At 44.6% G+C, this 27,520-nt stretch overlaps 1 protein-coding gene across 5 annotated transcripts in view; it reads left to right on the forward strand.

Moving 5' to 3' along the window:
* Nucleotides 1-27,520, forward strand: part of LOC144770299 (N-acyl-aromatic-L-amino acid amidohydrolase (carboxylate-forming)-like) — a 370,744-nt gene that overhangs the window by 286,378 nt on the left and 56,846 nt on the right. For all 5 annotated transcript variants that reach the window (XM_078654826.1, XM_078654980.1, XM_078654905.1 and 2 more), the window contains 2 exons: nucleotides 701-808; nucleotides 24,832-24,941. In XM_078654826.1, coding sequence (XP_078510952.1) covers nucleotides 701-808; nucleotides 24,832-24,941 — 218 coding nt within the window. The remainder of the gene's footprint in view (nucleotides 1-700; nucleotides 809-24,831; nucleotides 24,942-27,520) is intronic.

Raw genomic sequence — 27,520 nt, forward strand, 5'->3', positions numbered from 1 at the left:
CAGGGAGAGATGTTTCAATATCTTTACACAGAAATAACTACCTGGGGCAAGCAGGAGAGTTGTTTGATGGTGTAAGAACAATCATCTTACAGAGGATGCCTTATTTGGGACTAGAGAGATGTCTAATGGTCTAAGAGCAGTTAACGCAAAAATAATAATTTATATTGGGCTTTAAAGGTTGTCCAGTGGTGTAGACAAGTCACGGCACAGGGAATGACATGTCTGGGGCCTGGGAGCAGTGCTAGGTGGTCTATCAGTGGTCACCCACAGACAGTAAGAGCTAAATGAGATGCAAGTGCTAGAAAATTATGCAAATACATGGCCTGTGGCTGCACGTGGGGCACTTGCTGGTGTAAGAGGGGTTGGTTAGCTCATAGCGGATATGTTTTAACAACAGTTGTGTAATATACGGGTTGATGTAAAAGAGAATAGATTTTTGTGATATCACACATGCTGTAAGAAATATTATATCACACTGGTTGTATGTTGAAGGACTATGTTACTTCCTTCATACATGAGTGATTGTCTTACTGAGGGATGCCTGATGATGCAGGAGGTGTTGACATGCAGTGTGGGTTTTCGACACTCTAAGGGATAGTAGACAGGCACTTGTTAAAAGACATTACGTGGGTTGACTGATGTCTCTGAAGGTGTCACAATGTGTACTATAAATGGTCCAATCTTCTTCTTCTCTCCCCAGCGCTTGAAGTTGGACCCCAGCCCCATGGTGTTGCCAGGGCAGAATGTCTCGCTCAAATGAAAGTTCTCATCAGACATGGATTGGATTTCATCGAAAGGTTTAATCAAGGTTTGTATTGGTAAAGAGAGACAAGCCCTTCGTTTGATATGGTAAAGAGATACTAACTCTTGGTTTGTAATGGTAAAAAGAAATGAACCCTTGGTTTGTAAAGGTAAAGATAGAGGAGCCCTTGGTTTGTAGTGGAAAAGAGATATGAACCATAGACAAAGCCTTGGTTTGTAGTGGTAAAGAGAGAGGAACCCTTGGTTTGTTGTGGTAAAGAGAGGGGAACCCTTGGTTTGTAGTGGTAAAGAGAGACAGAGTTGAAGTGGTAAAGAAAGACGGACCCTTAGTTTGAAATGGTAAAGAGAGACGGACCCTTGGTTTGTAGTGGTAAAGAGAGACAAACCCTTGGTTTGTAGTGATGAAGAAAGACAAACCCTTGCTGCATAGTTGTAAAGAGAGAGGAACCCTTGATCTGTAGGGGTAAACAGAGAAACCCTTAATTTGTAATGGTAAAGAGAGGTGAACCCTTCGTTTGTAGTAGTAAAGAGAGACATACACTTGGTTTGCAGTTGTAAAGAGAGGCAAACCCTTAGTTTATAGTGGTAAACAGAGAAAAACCCATGGTATATAATATTAAGGAGAGACGTATCCCCTGGTTTGTGGTGGTAAAGAGAAACAAACCCTTTGGTTTAGTGGTGAAGAGAGACAAACCCGGAACCCTTGGTTTGTAGTGGTAAAGAGCGATGAACCAGAAACAAACCCTTTGTTTGAAGTGGTAAAGAGAAACAGAGCCTTAGTTTATAATGGTAAACAGAGACAACCCCATTGTACGTAATAGTAAGGAGAGACAAATCCCCTGGTTTTTAGTGGTAAAGAGAGAAAAATTCTTAGTTAGTAGTGGACACAGACCCATAAACGCTTGGTTTATAGTGGCAAAGTGAGACAAACCCTTGGTTTGTCGTGATAAAAAGAGACAAACCCATGGTATTTAAAAGTAAGAAGAGACAAATCCCCTGGTTTGTAGTGCTAAGAGAGACGAACGCTTGGATTTCAGTGGTAATAAGAGACAAACTTGTGGTATGTAATAGTAGTGAGAGAAGAATCCCCTGGTTTGTGAAAGTAAAGAGAGACAAACCCTTGGTTTGTTGTGGTAAAGAGAGACAAACCCTTGATTCGTAGAGAGGACCCATTGGTTTGTAGTGGTAAAAGGAGACAAACCTGTGGTATGTAATATTAAGAAGAGTCAAATACCCTAGTTTGTGATAGTAAGAGAAACAACCCCTTAGTTTGAAGTGGTACAGAGAGACCAACCCTTGGTTTGTAGTGGTAAAGAGAGAGGAACCCTTGGTCTGTAGTGGTAGAGAGAGACCAACCCTTGGTTTGTTGTGGTAAAGAGAAACATACCCTTAATTCATAGTTGAAAAGAGAGAGGAACCCTTGGTTTATAGTGGTAAAGAGAGATGAACCCTTGGTTTGTAGCGGTAAAGAGAGACTTACTCTTGGTTTGTTGTGGTAAAGAGAGACGGGTCCTTGAATTGTAGTGGTAAAGAGAGATAAACCCTCATAATTCTTCTAGGTTAAGGACCGACTCTCTGTCACATTGCGCTTCTGATATGTTGGTTTGTAGCGGAAACATCCTGCATCTGAGGTGTGTAAACTTTAGATTTCATGTAGCCTTAGTTTTGAGCCATCTCACTAATGACTTCAGGGCACTGCATATTTGTGTGGAAGAGGCAAGGGTGGTTGGAGGGGGAAAAGAAGATAACAGAGTTCAACTGTTCCGGGAGCATACACTTTAGCTTTTGGATGTAAATCTAGGGTAAGGGGCCCAAGTGTCCTGGGACCATGTTTTATAATTATTGTAGAGTTCATCTGAGTAACAGGGCTTAAGGGTCCTCGTAATATACATTATAATTATTTTGGGGTACATCCTGAGGGGGCTGAAGAGTCTTGGGAGCATATATTTGACTTATTTTGGGGTACAACCTGGGTGAGGGGCCTCCTGAGTAACATGCATTTGTACCTATTTGGGGGTAAATCCTGGGTGATAGAGTTCTGAGTGTTGGGAGCACACATAATATTTAGTTAAAGGTACATCTCATGAGAGGATGCTAAAAACTCCTTGGATTACATCTATACTTATATCCAGGGTGAGGAATCTTAAGAGACCCAGGAGCATATATCATAAGCTACTTGGTAGTTAATCCTGAGTAACAGAGTTCAAGAGTTCTGGGGCATGTATCATAAGTTATCTGGGGTAAATCCTGGTTAACAGTGCCCAAGAGCACCAGTGATCCTCAATTCTTCGTCCAGCCCTCAGAGAGTGCATTTGTTTGAAATGATGTTGCATTATGATGTATATCCTGCAGTCGCAGTGTGATTGTATTGTGTGTGCGGTTTCTATACATATGTCCTGATGTTACTCAGACACAGTTCTTTAAAGTAAATAAAGCAGCCATGCAGGTCAGAGAAGACCTGACTGATCTGCTAAGTAATTTAAATCTTGAACAGCACTTATTTTTACCTACACATGTGAAAGGCCATACGTTAGACCAGGTTTGGTCAATTGATCTATCAGTGGCGCATATTACAGTCTCTCCTTGCATATGGTCAGACCACCGCTTAATTGAATTATCGCTATCTTGTCTTACTTCTTCAAAATCTTCCCCCTGTCCTGGACTTCTCTGCAGACATTGGTCCCAAGTTGACCTGGACCACTTCTTGGAATCCTTAACTTCCACGCTCCCCTCATGAAAGTATTGATAGTCATGCAGAAAATATCTCTAACTGGCTAACATCAACCAGGAATGTACATGCTCCTCTTTGGAAATCAAAACAAGCTTGACACCATGATGCTTCCAAATAGTTCTCTGAAGGTTAGAAATAGAAAGAACACCCTTTGTTGTGCTGAACAGCAGAAACTTTCTTCATCACACCTTAAAGATTATAAAAAACTAATCAGGCTGCCTAAGACCACCTTTTTCTCCATCAAATTTCTGGCCTCCTAGAATAAGTCCAAAGACTTTCTCAGGGATCTTCCCTGTCTCCCATCCTTTTAATTTATACATTTTCCTTTGGTGCACTCTCTAATGACGAGGCAAGCCAGAGTTTATAATTATGCGCATGATCTCAATTTGTGGTTCACTATCATTTCATTTCATTTCAAAAAATCTTTATTTCGATCACAGATCATAAAAGATGCAACACGAACATACAATTAAAAACTTATTAAACATAGTGTGATCCAGTATGAAAAAATTCATTAAAATGTGGGATAAAACAGTGAGAAAAAACCGCTGGAGGAGTCCATTATACCAATCTTTTCATCATTCGAGTTCGGGTAAACCACAATGCAGTTAAAAATTTTGAAAGTGCAAAAACTACATAAGGGGAGAGGTCAGATTTTAGAACTCTATAAGCAGTTTGGAAAGATCTAAATCCCAGGTTCCTGAGCATCGGAACTAGCCAATATTTTCTGCTTCGCTCATAACCCTTGCAGAAGAAGACCACGTGTATGTCGTCCTCCTTCGGGTGGGCACACATTGGGCAAGATGGTACGGTGAAGCACGCTGTCCAGGACGCTGTGAACGAGGCTAGAGGAAGACATCCGTAGCGCCATTGTAAGAACAATTTCCTTGTTAATGCAGGGGAAATATTGTCCAGTGTTTTTTCGAGAGAGTAGTTGTCTTTTATTTTCAGGAATGATTTTGTCAGGGACCCCTCACGGGAGTTGTTGGAGGCTCTAGTGAGCATCATGTCGTTGTAGGCACTCGCGAGTACCTTCTTTGAGATCTTCGTACATGAATTAATAGGATCTGTCCATAGTTCTGGGAACCCCATTTCCTCGAACCTTCCCTTGACATAGGTCAACCAAGGAATCTTCTTTATGTTCCCTAGTTCCAGGAATTCCTGTAGTTCCTCTCTATAAGTTACAAGATCTGGGCTGGACCACAAACGCCTCCAAAATTTTAGGGGTTTGAGTCCCAACTCCTCTGTTATGGGTTTAATACCCAGATCTAATCTGAGTGGAAGTAATGGGGTACTCTGGGGAAGGGCAGCTACCTGTCTCAAAAATTTGTTCTCCGTGGCCTGTAACTTCGGATGTTGAATGTAGCCCCACAGCTCGCCCCCGTAAGTAACCCCTGCCCTCGCTTGTGTTTTGTATATATGAATAATTGGGGTAAGTGGTCGATAGCTTGATTTGTTTGCCAGGCGCAAAGTGCCACCCGCCAACTGTGCCAGTTTGATGGTCGCTTTGGCCTGGTGGGACGACCAAGTTAAATGTTCATTTATAGTAATGCCCAAGTATTCAATATTGTGGACCCGTTCTAGTTGTACCATTCCTAGCTTTGGAGGGGCTCTATTTCGTGAGTTAGGATTTAAAATCATGAATTTAGTTTTTTGGGGATTAACTTCCAATCCCCGCTCAGAGCAGAAGTCTAGGAAGCCATCCAGAATGCGTTGGATCCCCATCGGGGATTTAGACAGCAACAGGGTGTCGTCCGCAAACATAATTGCAGGCACCCTGTTGCCAGTCAACTTTGGGGCATCAGAGTTAGCAATCCTGTTGAGGTGGGCAACTACCCCGTTCACAAAGATACAAAACAGGGTAGGTGCAAGCACACAACCCTGTCTTACACCTCTGCGAACGGGGAACCTGTCAGTTAGTTTGCCATCTTTGCCACACCTAACGCGGGCGTAATTGTTGGAATGGAGTCTCATCAGGATTGCCAAAATGTCCTCTGGGACTTTCATCTCTTTCATGACGCTCCACAGCCTTGCTCTAGGAACCAAATCGAAGGCGGCACGTAGGTCTACAAAGATGGTATATAGACTGCCGCCCTCGATTACCGCTGTTCTCCAATAGAGCAGTTGTAGCCTGAATATTTGGTCTGTGGTAGATACACCCTCCCGAAATCCTGCCTGGTATGGGGACAGGATATCCGTTTCATGAATCCACACCTGCAAACGATTTAAGATCAGTCTGCCAAAGAGTTTTTGGGATATATCTATCAGACTGATAGGACGATAGTTGGATGGGAGCAGAGGGGATCCCTTTTTATAAATTGGGACTACCTCTGCTCCCATCCAAGTATCGGGCACAGTCATTCCCCCCTGGACAGCATTAAATATAAGTGTGAGGTACGGTGCCCAAATCCCTGGTTCCTGTTTAAACAGGTCCCCCGGGACCCCGTCCAATCCCGGTGCTTTTCCAGCAGCTAGGCCTTTGATGGCCTCCCAATCATTTCCCCAAATCCATCGAAATCTTTCAATATGCTGGTCATCCTAGATTGGAGGACAAGCAACCAACCTAAACTCAATTCTGATAAGACAGATCGTCATCACCTACAATAAGTTGGACCTGTGGAATCCCTCTTTCTGGCCCCCTACGATGGGCACTCCCCCAAGCCCAAGAGCTCCTTTAAGAGTCTTGGAGTCCTCACTGATGGGAACCTATCTATGAAACCCCAACTGGGTGCTGTCATATCCTCCTGTTTTGTACAGCTACACAAAAATAAGAAAATGGGCAGATTCCTTATATTTGATGCCTTGGTCTAGGTCATTTTGGCATTGGTCATCTCCAGGTTGGACTATGGCAACTCTCTTTATCTTGGCCTCCCTAAAGGCCTCAATTGTAGACTTCAGCTGGTCCAAAATCAGGCAGCTAGGCTTATTTTTCAACAGCCTAGATGTTGTCACATCACCCCTCTGTTGAGAAAGTTCCATTGGTTACCAGTTGAACAACGAGCCATGTTCAAGGCAGGCCGTATTATCTTCAAATCCCTTTATGGCAAATACCCTGCTTTGTTATCTTCTCAGATTAAAAAATATGGCCCCAATCACAATCGAAGGTCCACTCTCTTGAATCTCCTTACAATCTCCCCAAAAGAAGAGACTAGTGGGCTGTAGATTTTCTGTTCTTGCCTCTCATATTTGGAATTCTCTTTCCCCAGAGATTAGATTAACTTCTAATGGCATGAGATTTCGGAAGCTTCTGAAGACTTGGCTCTTCAGACAAGCCTGTGATTAAACCGTTGTAATGTTGTGTGCTGTCTTCTGTTGCATATCACCAAGAAACATCCCCGGTGGCCGAGTGCTCTATAAAATCCAGTAACATAACATAACATCCACTGAGCCCTCGGTCCATCTCTTTCTCCAATAGCTATTTAATTATCAACCATGCCAGTATACCCCTTCTGATGAGCTCTCAGCCCTCTTTATGCTTTGCTGTGTACTTCCTGCCTCCTTCTGTTCCTGCCTCATGTTCTCTGTGCTCCCCCATCTGATGTGCTCTTTCTCTGACCTCTGCTGTCCTCTCACAGTCCTCTCTGTTGTACTCTCTACCTACCTCTTCTGTGCTCCTGCCTCCCTGTGTTTTCTAGCTGCACATCCTTTGCTGTACTATTGCTGACTTGCCCTCTACATTGTGCTCTCTTTCTCTGACTTCTCTCTGTCTCTCACTGTGTTGTAAACCCTTTTTTCGTAATTACTTTGCCCTTTTACTTGTAATAAAGCGCAGTTAGTTTTCCAGCAACTAGTGATGTCAGGGAGGTGCACTTCCCACCCCCCTACGGGCAGGCCATGGCTTGCAGAGAACCTGAACTATGACACGCATGACTCTATAGCCTTGGCGTAGCAAGGGGGGGGGGGTCCGCTATTACCTGTGCCAGTCGCAGGAATCGCCAGCACCCGCTCTTATATGCGGCTGCTGTCGGCGGCAAACCCAGGGACCGCGATGGGTGGCACAAGGTCTAGCTATGCCACTGCTCTGTAGCTCTTTGGGAACATTTGTAAACTTTTATTTGTAATCTTGGGGCTGGTGTGTCAGGTAATGTTCGTGTTTGACAATATAATGCAGGACAAAGAAGAACCAGGTCTGCAGACACTAAGGGTCATATTTATGACCCAGATTGCGTCGCTTTTGCTGCACGCAATGTGGTACATGCATGACACAACCCTCAAGTCATTAGCCACGTAAAGTCACTTTGCTTGGCTTTGAGTTGCTCCAAACTTCTGGAGTAATGCAACTCAGCGTAAATCACTGTGTTGCATTAACCTGCCCTGGGAAGGCATTCCATGGGCGTTGTGTGGTTGTTCCCACACAACTCTCATGGTTTTCGACGCATTCTTAGATTTACAAGACCTCTTAAACCTGGGAATGTGCCAAAAAGATGCGCCTCCCCAGGAGAGGCGTAAAACAGAGAAACATCTTTAGTTCTCCCTGTTACTTCCTCCTTCTATATTTGCGACATTCTGCAGCACACATAGAAAGAGAAATATGCCTCTAATGATTGTTTTTGTGCAGGAAGGTGTTCCTTCCTGCATAAAAACAATCCTGCATGCAACACAGGCACCCTTTAGCCATGGTGCAAGGGGGCCTGCGTTGGGGCTAGGCAGCACATTGTGCACCAGGGCAGGGGAGAAATTCAGAAATGCGCTGCATTGCATTAAATACAGCGCATTCCTGCCCTTTCCCATTGATGCAGTGCTGCGCAGCACAGTGGCTTGGCGCGCTGCACTGGGTCACTATTTCATAAATATGCCCGTGTGTCTGTAAAGCCTGCACCAAGGGCTTCTCAAATCCATGCCCGCTGGCCCCTGCATTGGTTGCAGTATCTCTGTTGGAGTGTAAACTGCATGAAACCAAGATTTCTGACACATACACTGCTGAGTTACAGCTGTCTAAAGTCATCATTGTCATCGGTCCCCCATTACTAATTATTCATGTTGCATGTCACATATCAATTCATGAGAGTAGAAGACCTATAGATAGACCTGTTAAAAAAATTATAAACTCATGATAATACATTTTATTGAAACATTTCAAAAGCACTCAAATACTTTCGTGAAGGTCTAATACAAAAGAGACCCACCATTTGTTCCCTTGGCCAAGGTGCATAACTACAAGGGGGTAGCTATCAATAGTACAGCAGGTGCAGTGGTATAGCAGCTAAATGGTCTCAGCGGCACAGTGAACCCAAATACACAATCAGATGTCAGCCTTATTTCCACCTGGCCCACAGCACCATTGCTTAGCCACCACTGAACTGGGCAGTATTTGCTACTCTGGAAGGTCACCTTCATAAGGTTCCATTGTAAGTATTCGGATGTGGAAGGAGACAGCTGGTAGTTCTCCATGACAACAGCTCTGGGTGCTTGGCCATGCTCGGGGGGGTCACTCAGTCTCGCTCATTCTCTTTCTACATGTGTTGAGAGCCCCTATTCCTTCCATAATTGAAGAAAGAAAAATGACTCCCTGCCTCACCCTAATCCAGAGCCTACTTGAGTTTACTCTGTCACTGCAGTGAAGACTGGAGGAGACGAAAATGGCACACTCTGCATAATGGGACTTCTTAAGACTACCTGTATTCCCAGATTTATGACCCTGCCACGCAACTCACCTAAAGTTGCTTCACTGCGTTACATACAGGGGGAGAGCAGCAAGAGCGCCATATCTACTCTCAGGCTTCCATGCATCAACATACTTCTTTGAAACTGAAAGGGTAACCTTTTAGTACAACATATAATGCTTAGACTAACTTTAAAACGTGTCATATTTTGTTGGTGTGCTGGACAGTGTAGCCCACCTGCAAAGTTTGAAAAGAAAAGAGAAATTTAAGTATTTCTGTATTTAACACCTGAATTGAATTAGCATTATTTTTTTATGTAAACCTTGTCTACTAATGTCATTAGATCGAGTTTTGCATCACAAACCATTTGCGGTAGCACGAGAACGCCCATGTACCACCCAGGGTCTTGAGCCCAAATATCCACAGACTCGATAATTCTCGTTTCGGTGCCTACTCGAATCACGGGTTCACACTCTGCAGCTCTGGACATTAGCCTGCTTTAATCTCCTCTACGCCCCCCCCCCCCTCCCCCCCCCCGTGGCAGGATGCCTGGCTTTCACCTTGGGGATTCCCATTACGGGTATCTCACAGGGAAAAAGCCAGGACGGGTTCCCAAGGCAAGTGCCGAGATGCCTACGGGTAATCGAGCGCTATATAAGACCGCATAATAATAATAATAATAATGTAATGCAGTCATGGTGCAGAGTAATGCAAAGCAGTGCTTTGCGCTGCTCTGCGTTACTTTGTTGCTTGAACATGAAATACCTTGAAAAAACAAGAGGCATTTGGCAAAACAGGAACAGTTTGTTTAGTTAAAAAGTGCAGCTGGGAGAACAGTTACAGGCATGGGGTTGGAGAACTGTTCCAAATCACAATTTATCTGACCTGGGTTTTATACAATTTATCGGATGCCATGAAATACTTCTGGTGGTCCTTTTTCGGTAAGGAATTTGAGGCACTGTCTTTGGAACCATAATGAATGTATTAGATGAAGAATCCAGGTGGGCCTCAACCTTGCATGGACACAATGTAGCCAGTAGATAATGTGTCCAGATGTCTGGCATGGGGAGCGCATGATTACTGCGTGTACAGTGTGGGCTGTGTCCTGATTGGCTATGTGTTCCTAACTTTATGTAGCTTCTGACTTTATGGTGTGTTGGGAACGCTTGTGACCCTCCGGCCATTTGTGCTTTATTGGGGCTAATCTCCCTGGACCATTGTGGTGTCGCTGCGCCTATCTGTGGGATTGATCTGGGAATTCCTGTTAGTGTGTTTGTCTGCTGGCTACATGCCACCCAACCAGTGACCTGTCAATCAGTGACCTCGGGCCTGGGTCTCAGACCCTGCCTGATAACGTGTTTCTGAGTCGGAGTTGACATGGAGTTCATAATGGGAAATTCGTCAAAAAAGATCCAATACAATACACATGAAAGTATTATTATTCTCATTGACATTGAATTTAACAGTATTAACAGTACCCCCTCTAGTTGAATTTTCAACTACACTATATAACCCACACTAAATGACAGTTACATTATTGGGGGCCTGTTGTTCTTTAAGCCTGCTTTTGACAATAACTACTTTCCTTGTCACTTGCATTCTACCCAATTTGAGGACTGTGTTTTTACAGACAGAAAACCCCAACTGCCCGAAACTGCACGAAAACAAGAACACTATGAAAACCGGCAACAATCCGGACAATCCAGAAAGCCATCAGGAGAGCCAGGAGAATCAATTTCGGGAACAACTCCTGCTCAGGGGTACTTCCTCCCTCCTCTTGCATATTTCTTTGTAAATGATGCAGTGCTTGGATGGCAAGAGTCGAAGTCCTATTATCCATGTTGCTTCCTGGGATAAACGTGTAGCAGGACGCACCAATCTTGGCACACACCACTCCCTCCATCGTGGTCTAAGTCTAACACATACTGATGCTACATCGCCATGAGATAGATTGCTATCAGTTCTTCCTTGATCGATTTAAGGCCGAGCTCAGTGCTGTTCATCATTTTATTCTGGTTATCTAGAGCCAGCGGGCATTGGCTTTAGTCTCCATGGTCATGAAGGGTATTGACTCTCCTGCCGATATTTGTGTGTGCGAAAACAGTCTTGAGTTCTTTTGGAATGTTTTTGTACTGAGCCCAGGCAAAATATTCTGCAATTCTTTTTTCATGAGCTTGATGCCACAAGGTTGTCTTCTTCCTTAGTGGGTGATGGTACAAATCCAATAGTTCTTCTCCGCGAATGACCAGGGTCAGTGTGTGTATGGTTACGGTGGGAACAAAGTCTGCGACATCCAGGCACGAACTGAATGTAGGCAAATTCGCCGCACTACCAGCACATATCCAGCATGGAGGGGCCCCATTGCATATTCAGAATTGTTCCTTTACTTCTGAAACACAAGGAACACAGTGTAAGTTTCAGTCCAGTTAGGGGGTGTCCCTTTCCTTCTTGCCACATATATCCATCCAACTCGGTATCCCAGATTTCCTGCCATGGGGTGCCTATGTTTTTGTTCAACCCTCCCGTATGAGACTCTTCTCCCTTCGTATCATCAAACTGGAGGGCCCACACAGGAACACCATGTCTAGGGGGCACTTGTTACTAAAGAAGACTGCCCCAGATACGCTAAGTGCCAACCTTCGATCACAAATGGAGGCAGGAGCAGATGTGTTTGTGCATTGAGTTGGGGGTTTGGTTTTGATACCTCCAAGAATCTCTTTTCCGGGAAGGCTTGGGACCAAACAGTATCCTCTCCTATGGTGCCCTTCCTGCGCAACCTGTCTAGCTAAGTTTCAATATTGCTAGGCTAGGTGAAAGTATAGAGCTGTTGGGTTGGTCTCATGTCTGGTCACATTCACTACCACTCTGTGGGGCTCTACCATGTTGAGTTAGATTTTGGCCCTAATTCCGCATAGGTATAAGTGGAGGAGGCATTTGTTTCGGGTGCTGCATCTTGGGAGAAGTAAAGTTCTGTTCAAGATTGAAAACTCTCCCCAGTCAATCTCTGGCTTTCAATCCACCATGACATTAATTCGCCAATGGATCGATCATAATCATTTAAAGCTGAACCCCAGTAAAACTGAACTGATACTGACGGGCGATGCACACAGACAGTGGGGCCCACATTACTGGCCAAGTAACCTAGGCTCCCCCCTACCCCCCCCACCTCAGTAAAAAGCCTTGGGGTCACCATTGGCAATGACCAGTCCCTCAAAACGTACATAGGCACCGTGATCTCCACCTGCTTCCTGCAGCTACAGAAAATAAGGATGATAAGTAGGCTACTATCTCAAGCTGCATTAGTCCTGGTCGTGACAGCCCTGATCCTATCTCGTCTTGACTATGACAACACCACGTTCCTGGAACTCCCACTTGGCCTCACTAGGCAAATTCAACTGGTACAAAACCAAGCGGCAAGACTAATATTTCAACAACCCAGGTGGCAACATGCTTCCCGTCTCCTTAGGAAACCGCACTGGCTCCCTATTCCACAGCTCTGTGCTTTTAAAGTTGGCTGCCTGGTGTACAAATCCCTAAACGGTCACGGCCCCAAATTCATTGAAAACCGCATATCCCGATACACTCCCTCACGCAACCTCCGCTCAGCCCATCTCCACCTCCTCACAGTGCCGACCTTTAAGCTGGACACACAAGATGATGGATGGAATGTTGCACAATGGCAAAACATTCACCCCAGTCACAGATCTGGGTTTAATCCATCGTTATTTTGCTCACCAAGCCACCCAAGTTCAGACATGGCCATATGCAAATCAGTCTTGACCCTGTGCCTCATGGGAACAGTCCAGACCGAACTGCCAAGCCATGTCTTCCCTGGACCGGAATCAAGCATCCTAGGACCGGTTTCTGGCTATCAGCCGTCTTCAGCCAGGATAGCTTGACTCTAGTGGCGTAGTGAGCACGGGACCCACGTCTGGGCATACCCTTCCCACATAGGGTGAACAGCAAAACACACAAGATGATGGATGGAATGTTGCACAATGGCAAAACATTCACCCCCAGTCACAGATCTGGGTTTAATCTATTGTTATTTTGCTCACCAAGCCACCCCAGTTCAGACATGGCCATATGCAAATCAGTCTTGACCCTGTGCCTCATGGGAACAGTCCAGACTGAACTGCCAAGCCATTTCTTCCCTGGACCGGAATCAAGCTGAAGCGTCAAAGGGGATGCAGTTTCGCGACCCTGGCCCCTCAACTATGGAATTCCATCCCCTTGGAAATTAGACTTAGCACGAACCTGCTCAATTTTAGGAGGCCTCTCAAGACATGGTTATTCACACTTGCTTATAAATGATCTGCCTTGGGCTAGCGATCCCCTAGCCTCTTTAGTGCCAAGAAACCAACCGGTGAACGAGCGCTCTACAAATCATCGTTAACATAACATAACATCCCTGTGCCAGCGCTGTAACCGTTTTTGAATACACTCCATAGCACCAGGCAATTCTTTAGCAGTTAATAGGTGTAGCAGCACTCAAAACAGAAAGTCGATACATAGAAGTGCAATTATACATAATTTGTTATTGAACATTGCAGATCTTTGATATGGATCCAGGGGAGGTGTCTGTGGTCCTCTGGTGATTGAGTTTTCTTGTTTAAAAGTTCACGATGCAGTTTTTAATTTTGATTCGCACACTTTTAGATGTGTATTTGTGTGTTGATGGGGCAGCTGAAAAGGTGGTGCACTTGGAGGTTTGAATGTAGACTTTGGCTCGGAACCTAGCAGTTTTGGTTATTTCTGAGAAATATACATGTAATTTGTCTCCTAGTGCTTGGGAGCTAGTTTCGGAGTTTAGTTTTGGCTGGGTTTTAGGGATGGGCATCCCCATCAATCTGTTTTTCTCGGTGCGAATAAGGCTAGGGGCAGGCAGTGGAGCCACTTTTTGTTAAGGCAGCACAAATGTTGCTTTTGAGGCTAATTAATGTGTTATTACTAGCAGGGTACAGATGTGGTTGAATATGATGTTGACAAAATGTTTTCAATTGTCTGACCAGTTGATGGCTGGTATCCCCCACTGGGGTATTGCTTCCCTGAAAAGGATCGTTACCGCTTTCTTAACGTCACAGTGCACGCATGGACCGGCTTCGATCAACAATGAGTACGGGCAGACTACTACAATCAGTTATCAGTAGTTATCACATCAATCAATCATGTTGATTAAGTTGATATGTAACACCTTAAAAGGCCCAGTTGTTCTTGGGATTGCTGATGATACGACCTGGGATGTAGGTTTGGGCGGATATAACAGGTAAACGATGCATTTGTTCAAATACATTGTCACGGTTTCTGTAAGGTTAGGGAAAAAATTGTCCTTATGAAGTTCTGCTATCATGTTTTCTTTTGCTGTGTGTGCTGGTAGGTGTAATTGGGGCAATGTTATTTTGCTAACTTTTAATTGTTAGCCTTCTAAATATTTGCATCCGTGTTCTAGATTCCAGCTTTCTGGGTGTCTAGACGCGCAACCATTGATGTCAGAGCGAACGTCTTTCAACTTCTAATAATGCTCATTAGTTGTGCCTAAATACTCTCGGTTCAATACGAGAAAGTATTTCTTGGAAGTGGCTCTAGTTGAGATCGCATTGATTACAATGTCCAGAATTCAACTTGATTAATCATGTGAGTTAGACGGCGTTACAAAATAATCCCCTCGTCGACAGTGCAGTGTATTTATAAACTGACTAATTTGCGCTGACATAAAAAATAAAAAAAAAAAATAAAATAAAAATAATGAATTCTCTGGGCGATAGAACACTCCACGAGTGTTTCTTTTACATTGATTATAATATTTCACGTATCAACTACAAAATCCAGCATCTCATGCGCGGTCAGCGTCCCATGCGTGATCGCGTGTATGCATAGGCGGCTCCACAAAAAAATAGTCCTCTCGTCATCAGTTCGGTGCCTTCCCAGTTAGCGCAGAGGAACGCCGGGAGACACCGACCGAGAGGTAAGCGAGAGCGATGGGTGTTCCTCACTACTTAGTGGAACCCCGCCGGATACCTAGTAAAAGTTTGAGATCTGCTCGGGATTGTTGGTCGCTGTGAGATTACGATTTTTGCAATTTAATGGGCATACTTTTAAAACACGTCCGAGCAATCTGGCTTTTCCCTGCCCAGCCTTAGCCTACATTCGAGATCTCAGAGGCGCAACACGGAGGGTGTGGTCTGGGTGTTTGACCAGATGGCAGCGAGACTTGTCTGTATTTAAGATAGACTAGTTTCCGGCAAACTAGATGGTGTAGTCGGGCAGATCAATACACAGAAAGAAACCCCATGTAAAGAATATGTACCCGAGGGGGTTTCTAATTCAATTCAATATACTTTTCTGATAGGATGATTTACATTTCCACATAGGATAAACAGCGGAGCATTTACGGATGTATTTCTTTTTCAAAACAGAGCGGTGCTCCTCATTACCTGAGCTGCAGCCAGGTGAGGTGAGGCGCTATCCCCACACATATTGGGTGAGTGACAAAATGTTGATATATACACATGTTGATATATATAAATACTGATCTACGAAAATTCGTTAATGAAATACAACTACTGATGAGTGTATTCTGATAATGTGTGTCTCTTTTCATTTTTCTTCCCATTGACATGACGATACTTTAGATTGTGGAGGAGTTTTAAACCTGAAATGCAGGTGATATAATTCCATTTTACCTTTATATTTCTCACTAATCTAACAGCAGTAGCAACACCTAGGTCCTGATGAATGCATTGGCACTTTCCATCTATGCAGAAACATGTTGACCAGTATTTGCTGAACAGATATTTTGTTAAATCTGTTTATTCACTATTGGTTTTAATCTTGGAGAGCTGAGAGAAATCATTAAAATGTACACTTCTAACAGCCTGATCCATTTTATTTTATCACTATTCACATATTTGCACTGCTTTTTTCAGTTGTCCCCTCACACTTGCACCGTCTACTAGATGTAAACAAAGGGTCGCCGGCTCTCACAGTCCGCTTACATCTTCGTGACTGTGATTGTACTAACTCCTGGGTAAGGAGAACCCATATGATGTAAAAGTGGCGGTACAGATCGACAACTGATGGGAATATTTTCACCTACTCTTGGGTTTGTCTTTCCCATCTAATCACGTGCATTTTCACATATTTCATCACGTGGTGTCATTCAAAGATTAACATTTACAACACTTGCTTTTGTCGTGTCAAGGGTTTTTGATGAATTGAGTTCTTCTTTCACTGTTTGACTCCTAGATACTCTGTATGTAGTTTCAGCAATGTTATTTTGACCAGACTTCGACACATGACTGGCTTTCCCGTGGGGGTATGTCAGTTAATGAGGTCGTGTGTGGTCTGCCTGCAGCCCCTGGCTTCTCATCGCTCTTTCTCAGGCAACGCTGTTTCCTGCAAATCCCTTGGATACAGCCTGCTAATTCTGTTCAAGGCTTGTCCTGAGGGGGGTTTGTAAGGGAAGCACAGGTGTCTCCCTAACCGCTCCGTAAGCTGCCCTCTTTGCAAACTGCTTATAAACAGAACAGAATGCACGTGCTGCTATCTTTTTCTTTTGCCTGAATTTTTTGGCTAAAACATCTGACTTGAAACCAATGTTTTATGTGCAAATAGTCACTTTTTATTTTAGTTTTCTTGAGTCAATTATTCAATTTTAACTTTTTTGGAAAATTATTTAAACCAACGTTTTCATTTTACGACCTTATGTACAACACAGAAATATATTTACAACATTATGTAAAGACTTTTTATCATTCAGACAACAGGCATACCTCTTCCATACAATACACTATAAACAACACTTAAATCCAAAACAAACAAACAACGAAGAAAATATATAAATTATTTTCAGTTGAAACAATGAATTATTGCAACAAAGCCATATACAATTTATACAAAAAAGAAGATGATTTGTTCAATTTTTGTGTGACTCTAGATTTTTTTGGCTTTTCCAGTCTACGCGTTTCGAACTCGTATGTCTATGGAGTTCTCATCAGGACCGTAGTCTCTCGGTTCTCAAGAGACCATGGTGGATTCAATTGTTCCCGTCGAAAGAAATGGACTTAATAAACGGACCTCTCGTGTGTGCTGTACTGTTGTTTAAATCAGTTTGCATTCACTTGTGGAGTAATCTTGCTCCGTAGAACGTGGGGTTCTGTGCCTTCGTCTGGTCTTGTTGATACAGACGAGGCAGGTGTCTGATTCTGTCTCACTTGTTGCCAAACGCGTTCTCGATGTGAACGTTTCCGGGTCCGCAAAGGATCACTCTTTGCAAACTGGACAGGTAATGCATTCCCTCAGGATACAAAGTCCTTGCCTCCAGTATGAGTGGCCCTCTTCACCATGGCCATGCGATTAGGTAGGGTCAATGCATCGATTAATAACTCCAGGAGGTCCATGTGTACAACAGTTGTACCATCTGATTTGAGGAAACCTTGCCTTTTCCACCTCCCTATATTAGAATTGTAGGAAGCTGGCTCTTTATATGGTATACCAAAAAGAGGTATACCGTACAGAGAGTCCAGGTATTCCCTCATCAGTGTACAAGGCCTTGCTCTAGCAATCCCAAGGTGCTTTTTAAGGGGGTTGTGTGGTCGAGCAGCCTTAAGCTTATCAGAGAGGATTGTTAGATATCTGCAAATACACTCAATAGTCAATAAATGATGCACACAACTCGATAAGGAAATACACAACTATTTATAACAATAACACATATCTTTATATGTTAGGCACCAGAATCAATACGATAAGGTAAGTATGTTCTTCAAGAGGAATACTTTTGCATTTAAAATGTCGAAAGTGCATTTTTTCCAAAACTGCAATGCTATCCTATGGGGGAATAGCAAGTATGGCATTCAGGTACAGGACTTACAAGACTAATCTCCTGGACTTAAGGGGAGTATATGACAGTGTCCAAGGCAGCACCCACAGGTCACCTCAGGCAGCACTAGGGCAGCTGAGTGCAGAGGTTCTTTTCAGCATCAGATGCCCATTGTATCCTATTGGAGAAACACATGTACAGCATTTGAACACTTTGCAGCAACTTACAGGACAAATCCTCTGGACTTAAGGTGATTATGGAGCAAGGTCCAGGGCAGCACGAATAGGTCACCTCGGTGGCACTGGGGCAGCCGGGTGCTGAGGTTGTTTTCAGCATCGGGGGCCCAATGCTATCCTACGGGGATTGGTCAGTTGAAAACAGGCTGAAGGCTTGAACTGGGAAGCCAGTCGGTCTGAACCACAAGCGGGGCTCACGTCCCACGATGCTTTGGGACACCTTTGGTCCTCTTCTCCACTGGCCAAGGGCGACGGGTGTAGAGGTGTTTTCAGGTGCCAGATTTTCGGCACCGGGAGCACTTGCAGTAGAGTGTGCCTGCAAACAGGAGCTTCAGGTGGCGGTGGGAAGTCCACAGTGGGGAAGTCCAGGGTGGGCTTTGTCTCTGGAGTGCCAGGGGACTACGCTGGCACTGTTGGCCCACTTCAGCTTGGGCTAGGCGGCACAGGTGCAGTGGTGCTTTCTGGCGTCGGGTTTTGGAAGTCCAACTTCCTTTCAGCTCTCTTTGGGTGCTTTCAGGATGCAGTGAAGCAGCTGCGCAGCTCCATGGGAGTCCTGAGTCTTGGCAGAAGTGCTGGCTGTTCTCCAAAACCTTTGGAGGCACAGCAATTGCAGTATGAATTGACTTTGGCACAGTCGTCAGGAGCAGCTGACAGGCCGGCAGGGTTGGCGCCAAGTCATTTGCTTAATCCACAGTTCTTGCTTTTTGCAGCTACTTGGTCTTTCTTCTTTTGGTCAGCAGGAGCTGATTTTCTGGTGCCATGGTTCCCCTAAATATTACATTTGGGGGCTTAGGAGAGTGTAGGGAAGTAGCCAAGGGGCTACCTATCTCTTTGATACACTACTCCCCCTATATGACCACTTCGTGGGGGACGTGGTCATAACCCTGTCTCAGAACTCCTGACTTTGCAAAGTCGCCTCCACTTCAGATAGCTTACTTTTTCTAAGGGAGGCACAAGCATGAGGGTGGACACACCTATTTGACTAGATAATTCTGCCTCCTGTCCAAGTGCCGAATGGCGCTGGACAAAGGGCATTTGCTTCTCCTCCGAGAGAAACCAAATTCACATGCAAAAGGCGGTAGGTGCTTTGAAGCTCCCCTGCCTTCGAATATTAATCTGCAGGTCATCCTGTGAGAGCAGGTTAATACACCACCCCCTTCTAAAGCAGGGCTGGTCTTTTGTCTCATAAGGGTCAAAGGTCAAAGGGTCAAAGGTCCTCACCCCTGGGGTGGTTCAGACATTCGTCTCTGATGGTGGGTTCATAAAAGTCAGTCCGCTGGGGGCACCTCTAGGATGCCCACTGGTTGCATGTATTACTAAATCTAACACTGGTATCGGTGTGGGTTTTATTAATATGAGATGTTTGATACCAAACATCCCTCTTTTCAGTGAAGCCATCATGTAGCTCGGGAACTTGTTTTCACCATTGTCCAGCACATGTTTTAAAATGGGTTACTTGTTCACTTGTACCGGCAGAAATTGTACTGACCAGCACAGGGGCGTATCTGCTCCAGCCGATATGCCCTCAAATGTAATATAAGGCACCCTGCCTTAGGGCTCTAAGGCCTGTGTAGGGATGACTTACAAATATTACATGCAGTGTTAGGGGACATGGCACGCAGCAATGTGTGTCATGGCGTGTTTTTACTTTTGTCTGCACCAAGGCACTCGGCCTGCAGTGGCAGTTTGCATGATCTTTATGAGGGGTCCTTTAGGGTGACGCAATTCATGCTGCAGCCCACGGGTACCCTCTTTAGTGCCCCAGGCACCGGGGGCACCCATTACTTAGGGACTTACAGAGGGCACTAAAGATATTGTGAATTAGCAAAAACAATTGTACAGTTTTGGGAAAGAGATCCTTGCACTGGGGACCTGATTAGCAGGAACCTAGTGCACTTCCAGTTAAAATCACATCAAATACCAGGCAAGAAGTGGAGGGCTGACCATGTCATAAACTACACTTTCTGACAAAATTGCACTGTGGTGGTGACATAGGCTGAGTCGGAGTAAATCGTTACCGTGTTCTTCGTACTTTGGGTTAGGGCTTTAATCAGTGTTCTCAGCTCTGCTGCCTGGGCTGAGAGTTGAGGGAGGAGAGTTAGCTGTGTGGTGACATGCAGTGTTTCTAAGGGCACGTGGCTAAGAGCCATACCTACAACAGACCCTCTGTTCCTCACCCCTGTCTTCTGGTCTATCACGGATGACCTGTCGATGACCCGAGAACACCTGCATTTCCATCGAATCTCATGATAGGGCGACAATCCCTTCTCTTAAGGCAAGCCTTTGTTGCCCCTGTGTCAATTAGGAAGCTGCAGTGCTTGTTATTTACTAGCACTGTTACTGTGAGCTCTTCCTCGGACTGACCAGTCGGTGACAGAACAAGACATGTGAGGGTGGGGTTGTGTGTATCATCCACCAGACGCAGGGCCAACCTACTTCTGGGAGTGGAAGGGGTATTGTGACCAGGTTCTGCCTTTGGTATTGCCCTGACTACTCCCTCAGATCCCGCTAATACTTTATCTTTTCCAAACCGCTGCAGCGATACCCCCATCGGTGACCCTAACTTCTGTGCCATTGAGGCTACAGCTGTTCTATCCGGCACCTCTTGCTCCTAGTTCAGGAATTTTGAAGTAATGTTGTGGTTCTGTTCCAATCTCTCTCTCTCCCACTCTCTCTCTCTCTCTCTCTCTCTCTCTCCCTCTCTCTCTCCTCCCCCCCACCCCCCCCCCCCACAGTGCCCGTCCTCCTCATTGGTTCCCGGGGGACTGGGGTTACCTTCCTCACCTCCACTAGCTGTATTACTATTTAGCACCATCCCAAATCTCCAGTCTGTTGTGTGTGTTTGCCTAAACCAGTGGGAGTACTTGTTCTCCTTCCTACTGGGGTTCCATGTGTTTGGCGCGACGGATGGGGCGGGGGTTGAATTTCTGAGAACCCTCGCATCAGACTGGGGTTGCTCTGGAATTGCCTGGGCCTGCTGGTCTGTTAGTCTCTCGTGTTTGGGTCTAACTGTTCATTGTTAGGTGGGGAGCCCAATGGCTTCTTCTGTTGGTGGATTGGAATACCCCAATGAGAGAAGAGCGGGCGAGAACCCTTCCATATCTGGATATGGTGGGGAGGGTGCTGACGCCTCGCTTGCTACCTGTAGTGTAGGACTGTCAATCTGGGCTTCCTCGAAGATGGCACATAATTCTAATAATGCCTCTCTCCTGTCTTTCTTTTGACCTGTGTATTCGGTTTGTATGTGTGTTTTTATTTTCAATTGCGTTAGCGTCAAAAGGTCTCTCCTTTGGCCAGGGAAATGTGTGTCCCTTCGTGCGTGTATGCCATTCTTGGTAAAACGTATTACGTTTATTAGCCTGTGTGGGGAACCTGGTTTGCGTGTGTTTTAATGATGACTCCATGATACGTCTGATAGTTTTAATGAACAAGGTACCTTGGTCTCTGTGTTTTAAGTAATCTTTCATTTTGATTAAATAGTGGGGGAAAATATACACGGGGAGCTACTACTTATAATTGTGTTACTATGAGCTCAACACTATCTACAGCTGCATCAACAATTCAACATGAACATTTCATAAACACAAACAACAATGTATATGGAGAGTTGCAACATAGGAAAAGTACAATTGTCAATAATATCAAATACACTTTGTGGAAATAGCAGCACCCTCATATGAAACACCGGGTCAGAAAAAAACACAGTTTGCAGTAATTAACAGCACCACAACATTCCATATCCATAATCGCACCATGTATCCCACCCAGAGGCCAAGTGTAGCACCTGTATCATTCCCAGTGGTCCAAGCAACCAATAACTAAAAAGATGATGGCTTTGTCAAAAATCCTTTAGCCCACTCCTAACGGATGCTATCCTGTGACTAGGGGAAGCTCTGCGTGGTACAGGTGATTCTGACAGTCTGTCGATATTGTGTCCAGGACAAAGTTAAAAATAATTGCTTGCGAAAAAAAGGGAATCACTCGAGAACCACAGGCCCCTCTTGGCCAGCCACAAGTTACACCTCATCTCCCAGGTCTATATCTTTTTCCCTAAAAGTCCTAATCGCTTCCTGTATCACACCCAGGGGCCAAGCGTACCATCTGTATCGCTCCCAGTGGTCCTAGCAGCCAACATTTCTCACTTCATTCAGATACCAACGGTGTTAAGAAACCAGTGGCACTGAGAAAACCTTTTAGATTGAGAATAAGATTGAGTTGCATACTCCACTCAATCTGGATACCTTTACCACGTGAATAGCGCTGTGGGAGCCATAAAGGGCTATACATAAGTATTCATATAAACCCTTCCCCTTTCCTAACGTGCTGACTATCGAAAAAAGGTGATTTCCGAAGGAATCGCCTCTAAAGCTGCCTTAGGACTCCTCAGTTAGGACATATAAATACGTAATATTCCATATTTCTGTCAGTTGCAGTGCGATCAGGTTATCTTTTTGTGCTTTTCTGTAGTTTGCCATACGCCACATGTTTACTAAGGTTCCGATGTCTTGCCTTCCGTGACAGCTGCTTCAGGACGGACCTCTGCCCCACGGATTCAGCAGAACTTTCAATCAATTGCGGTGTCCGCTCACCTTTCTTGATACGCAAAGGTGAATCCGTATGGGTGTATTGGCTGCAGTCGGGTTAGAGGTTTCAATCAATTCTAATAGTAGCTCGCCAAAATGTTGCTTGAACATAAAAAACCATGTAAAAAGCAAGAGAGAAGAGGCATTTGGTAAAACAGGAACAGTTTGTTTAATTAAACAGCGAGGCCGGGAGAACAGTCACAGGCATAGGGTCTGAGGACTGTCTCAACTTACAATTGAACGGAACGGGGTTTTATACAATTCACTAAGGGCCCGATGTAGGTAATCTCGATTTACCTACTCTTAAATACCGAATCATACCGATTCGGTATTTAAGAGTAGGTAAATTGGAATTAGGCAGATGTAGGTAATTTTTCTTTTTCAATTACCGAATCTGTAAGATTCGGTATTTACCGAATCAGTATTTGCCATTGATTCCTATGGGCCTTGAAGCCCATAGGAATCAATGGCAAATACCGATTTGGTAATTACCGAATCGGTAAATACCGAATCCTGCCAGGGGGAACGGGGTGTCACTTTGACACCCTGTAGCACCCCAATGTAAGGGCATGTCTGTGTGCCACATGGCACAGGTGTGCATGCACAGATGTGCATGTACACCTGAATTCGTTATTTACCATGCAATAGTATTACATGGTAAATAACGAATTCTTAGGGGCCTGTGGCACTGTTTAAAGAGCCACCTACATCTGCATTTACAGATTCGGTATTTTTACCGAATATGTATTTACCAATTCGGTAATTTTACCGATTCGGTAAATACAGATTAGGTAAAAATACAGAATCTGTAAATACATGCCCCCTACATTGGAAAAGGCATTTACCTACATCGGGCCCTAAATGCCAAAAAATACCTCTGGGGACCCTATTTTGGTAAGGAATGTGAATCACTGTTTTTGGAGCCAAATTAATGTGTTTTCGATCAGGAATTGAGGTGGGCATTGACCTTGCGTGGACACAATGCGACCAGTGGATCACATGTCCGGCATGGGGAGTGTGTGATTACTGCGTATAATGTGTGTGCTGTGTCCTGATTGGCTATGAGTTTTTAACTATGTGGCTTCTGACTTTATGGTGTTTTGGGAATGCGAATATCCTTCTAGCCATGTGTGCTTTATTGGGGCCCATCTCCCTGGACCATTGTTGTGTTCCTGCGCCTATCGGTGGGATTGATCTGGGATTTCCCATTTGTGCGTTTTTCTGTCGGCTATGTACCACCTCACCGGTGACCACGGGCCAGGGCCTCAGAGCCTGCCTAACTACAAATGTTTGAAGATGTGCAGCTCATAACGGGCACATTTGTCAATTAAGATGCAATTTCGTTTTTATAAATGAATGTATAGTTATTCTCACTGTCATCGAATTTCTCGGTATTAACACCTTTTAGGCAACTTTCAAAGTAAATCCAACAAAAAACGTTTTGTGCTGGTTTGTGGCAATTTCGTGATGCAAACTCAGTGCAAAAGGTTGGTAAACCTGGCCCTATGTGTCCCAGTGGCTGGAAGTGGCAGTCAGCAGTCTGCCCAGAGACTGCACGGGCAGATTACAGGGCACCTCCCGTGGCCTGGAGCACTGTTCCGTGCAGTGTAGAACTGCCAGAGCGCATAAGCGATGTGTTCAGATGGCATACCGCCCAGTACATTTTGTCTCTTTACTCCTATCTTCATGCACTCTTGCCTTCTCCTGCACTTTCACTGTTCCATTTTTCTTTCTCATCTCTGTAGTTTAATCAAGACTATTTCCCCTCAGCACCTGGTTTCTCCTCCCACCTTAATATCACCCTGTATACCTCCCTACTTCTCTTTCCCTTTCCCTCTGCTGTTTTGTAATTAAGTCTTTCTTCTGCTGTGTTTCTCAAGCTATTGTATTCTTTACTTTTACTCTCCCTCCGTTCTCTCATCTCTCCCTTCTCCTTTCCTACTTCACTCTCTCTTCTATCTCACTCGATTAGTTCTCTTTTTTTCTCTTTTCCTTTCTCTCATCCCTTTACTTCTCCATCTCCTTCTAGCGCCTCTAAATCTCATTAATGCAGTCTCCTTTGCAGTTTTCACTTATCGTTTCACTCATTTTCCAGGAGCAGCCTTCCCAGCCTTTGAAATGGAAGCCTATGTGTCCATCAGCCCTGAGTACTTCCCTCGACACTCAAATGGCGAGATCTCTGGGTTCATTCACCCCAAACTTCAGGTCAGTCCAGTTTGTGTTTATTATATGTTTAATGTAAAAATTCGGTTTATGATGTAACCAAGGACACACACAGGTGATGATAAAACTTGCAGCTATAAGAATGGCGTGTGTGGCAGGTATTAGTTGTTTTTAATATATGTTAAATTAATAAACAACAGTGGGTCAGCAAATCCTAAATTACACAAATAGCGCTACCATGTGGCAGCATTATCTATAACAGCAGGAGTGTAACCCATAAACCGAGTTGAGATTAGGGTAGGTACGTAAAGCAAACAATAATATCTCAACTGGTATAATTCAGGAGGACGGTTAGGCATGCAAGTACAATACTTCACACGAAAGGACAGGTTGATTTTTTTAGAATGTGCATTCAGCATCATGTATTTGAGGGCAAAAATAAACATAAATAAACATAGTTATGACAGCACTGTAAGCTAAAATGTGTGAACAACCCAAATTGAACTTGGTGCTTGTATGTGAAGGTGACACAATAAGTGGCGAAGTAAGTGACAATTGGTGGTCAGCGGAAGAGAACGACCCAAGGTGCCAATGTGAGCAATTATATACAGTGAATTAGGTGGTTCCAGACATAGATGTACAAATGGGAGAAGAATTGATAATGATTCCGTGGAACCACCGAGGCTGCCCCTTTAGTTGCGCTGAAGGATCGACGACGTTTCGATCCAGTTACCACGGATCATCATCAGGACACGGTTGTATGATTTTCTCAGTGCTATGGGGACAAGGTCCCGACTTCAAGAATGGCGTCGTGGGACGAAGTGCGATGGCATCAGGAAAGTCTGTGGAATCCTTGGAGTCAAAGCAGGCCGTGTCCAGGAGGAGCATCGGCGGCGGCAATACCTTCTGAAGGGCTCGTTACTTAGTGGAGCAGGTTCAGCATGGCAATTAATGCCGCAGCGCCACGGTAGTGTGCGGTGTGCTGGTATTGTAATCCGGGGGAGACCACCACGTTCGTGTGCGGCTCGTCCACGAACCTCGTCCCCTAAGCACTGAGAACATCATACAACCCTGTCCTGATGATGATTCAAAGTAACTGTGAGTTAGTTAGTTAATAAATTAGTTCACCTTTTGATTTTAGTGAAGCCCTGTAAATCACCAAAGAGAGAAGGATTAGACCCAGGGGAAGAATTTTTCCTGTCCTCCTATAGAGTCAGGCCCAGTGCTTAATTTGTAAAAAATATAAGTGCCAGGGCTCTCATCAAGAGCTTTCCCCTGCCAACGTTGCCAATGATAGTCACAAGTGTGACAGTTCGGACTATTTCAGGCCCCCAAAGCTTTAAGAATGACTGGTCCGGCAGGTGATAGTAATTTGTAATGTATATTAAACTAATAATTAAAAGTTGTTTGTTCACCTCTAAATTAGCCAGACACCGCCACCTTGTGGCAGACTGTCACAAGTGCCTGTGTTGACAAATAAATGCTGGTGCTGAGCACTGGAAACCACCGGCTCATATTAACACTGACTCGACATTGACTCAAGCACTGGGAAAGAAACATCAGCTGACCCTGAGGAGGAAGCAGTAGACTGAGAAACTCCTACTTTAATCAGAGGAGCTCATAAGACTTAAGGGAAGACGCTGGGTTCCATTGCTACATTTTGGGACCCTTACTAGGGTACTCTTCCTTTCCCTGTGTCTCTGCAACCAGTGAGACCTCCAGGCCTTCTTGTGCGTCTATGCTGCTCAACCACTCACAACCATCCCGCTGTATGAGGTTAAATCACACTTGCACCAAAGTCGCAGACACTGCCACTTGTGTTGTTTGCTGTTCACCACGACTCTTTGTTATAGATTTACTTTACTTTTGTAACACAAACCCAAAGTGCTGTGGTGGTATTTATTTTCAGATTTTAAATAGGATTGTATTAGAAAGTTGGCCAAAGTAACATAAAGTAACGATATGCCCTACTTTGCATCAAGTGGGCATTCCATGGGCGTTCCATGGGTGTTCTCAGACAAGCACCTTCAGACCCTGAAATTAATTTATGTCTATTAATAACTGTAGAAAGGGATTTCCACCATAAACATAGCCTTCTCGAGACAGGCGTACTGAAGGAGGAATGTTTAATTCTCCATACTTTTCAAGCTTTTCATGTGTGCTGCATTGTACAGCACACGTACACATTCGGAAAAGTATTAGAGCAAAGTTTTTGTACTGGGAAGATGTCCTTCCTGTACAAAAGCTATACTTGAGCGAAACGACACAACTTTGCACTAAGGTGCAAGGGTGTGTCCATTGGCACAAGGCAGCGTAAAGTGTGTCAGCACTGGGGAAGAGCAAAATAGTGCTGTATCCTTGACATAATGCAGTGCACCAACTTTGATTGATGTGATACATTGCATCCTATTTTAGTAAATGTCCCCCTTTTTTTCAATGCTAATCTTGTGAGGTACTCCAGAGTGGACACCCCACCCTTACACTGGCCAGATCCTTCTACTCAGGGACCACAAGGACCCCTGGCAGCATCTACATCATCAGATGCCACCAAGCTGCAGAACCTGCTGGCCTTTACAAAAAGTAAACCAGACAAGCAGTACCTCAACCATGATCCGTCTTGA

This window comes from Lissotriton helveticus, chromosome 1_1, assembly GCF_964261635.1.
Source record: "Lissotriton helveticus chromosome 1_1, aLisHel1.1, whole genome shotgun sequence".
Taxonomy (NCBI): domain Eukaryota; kingdom Metazoa; phylum Chordata; class Amphibia; order Caudata; family Salamandridae; genus Lissotriton; species Lissotriton helveticus.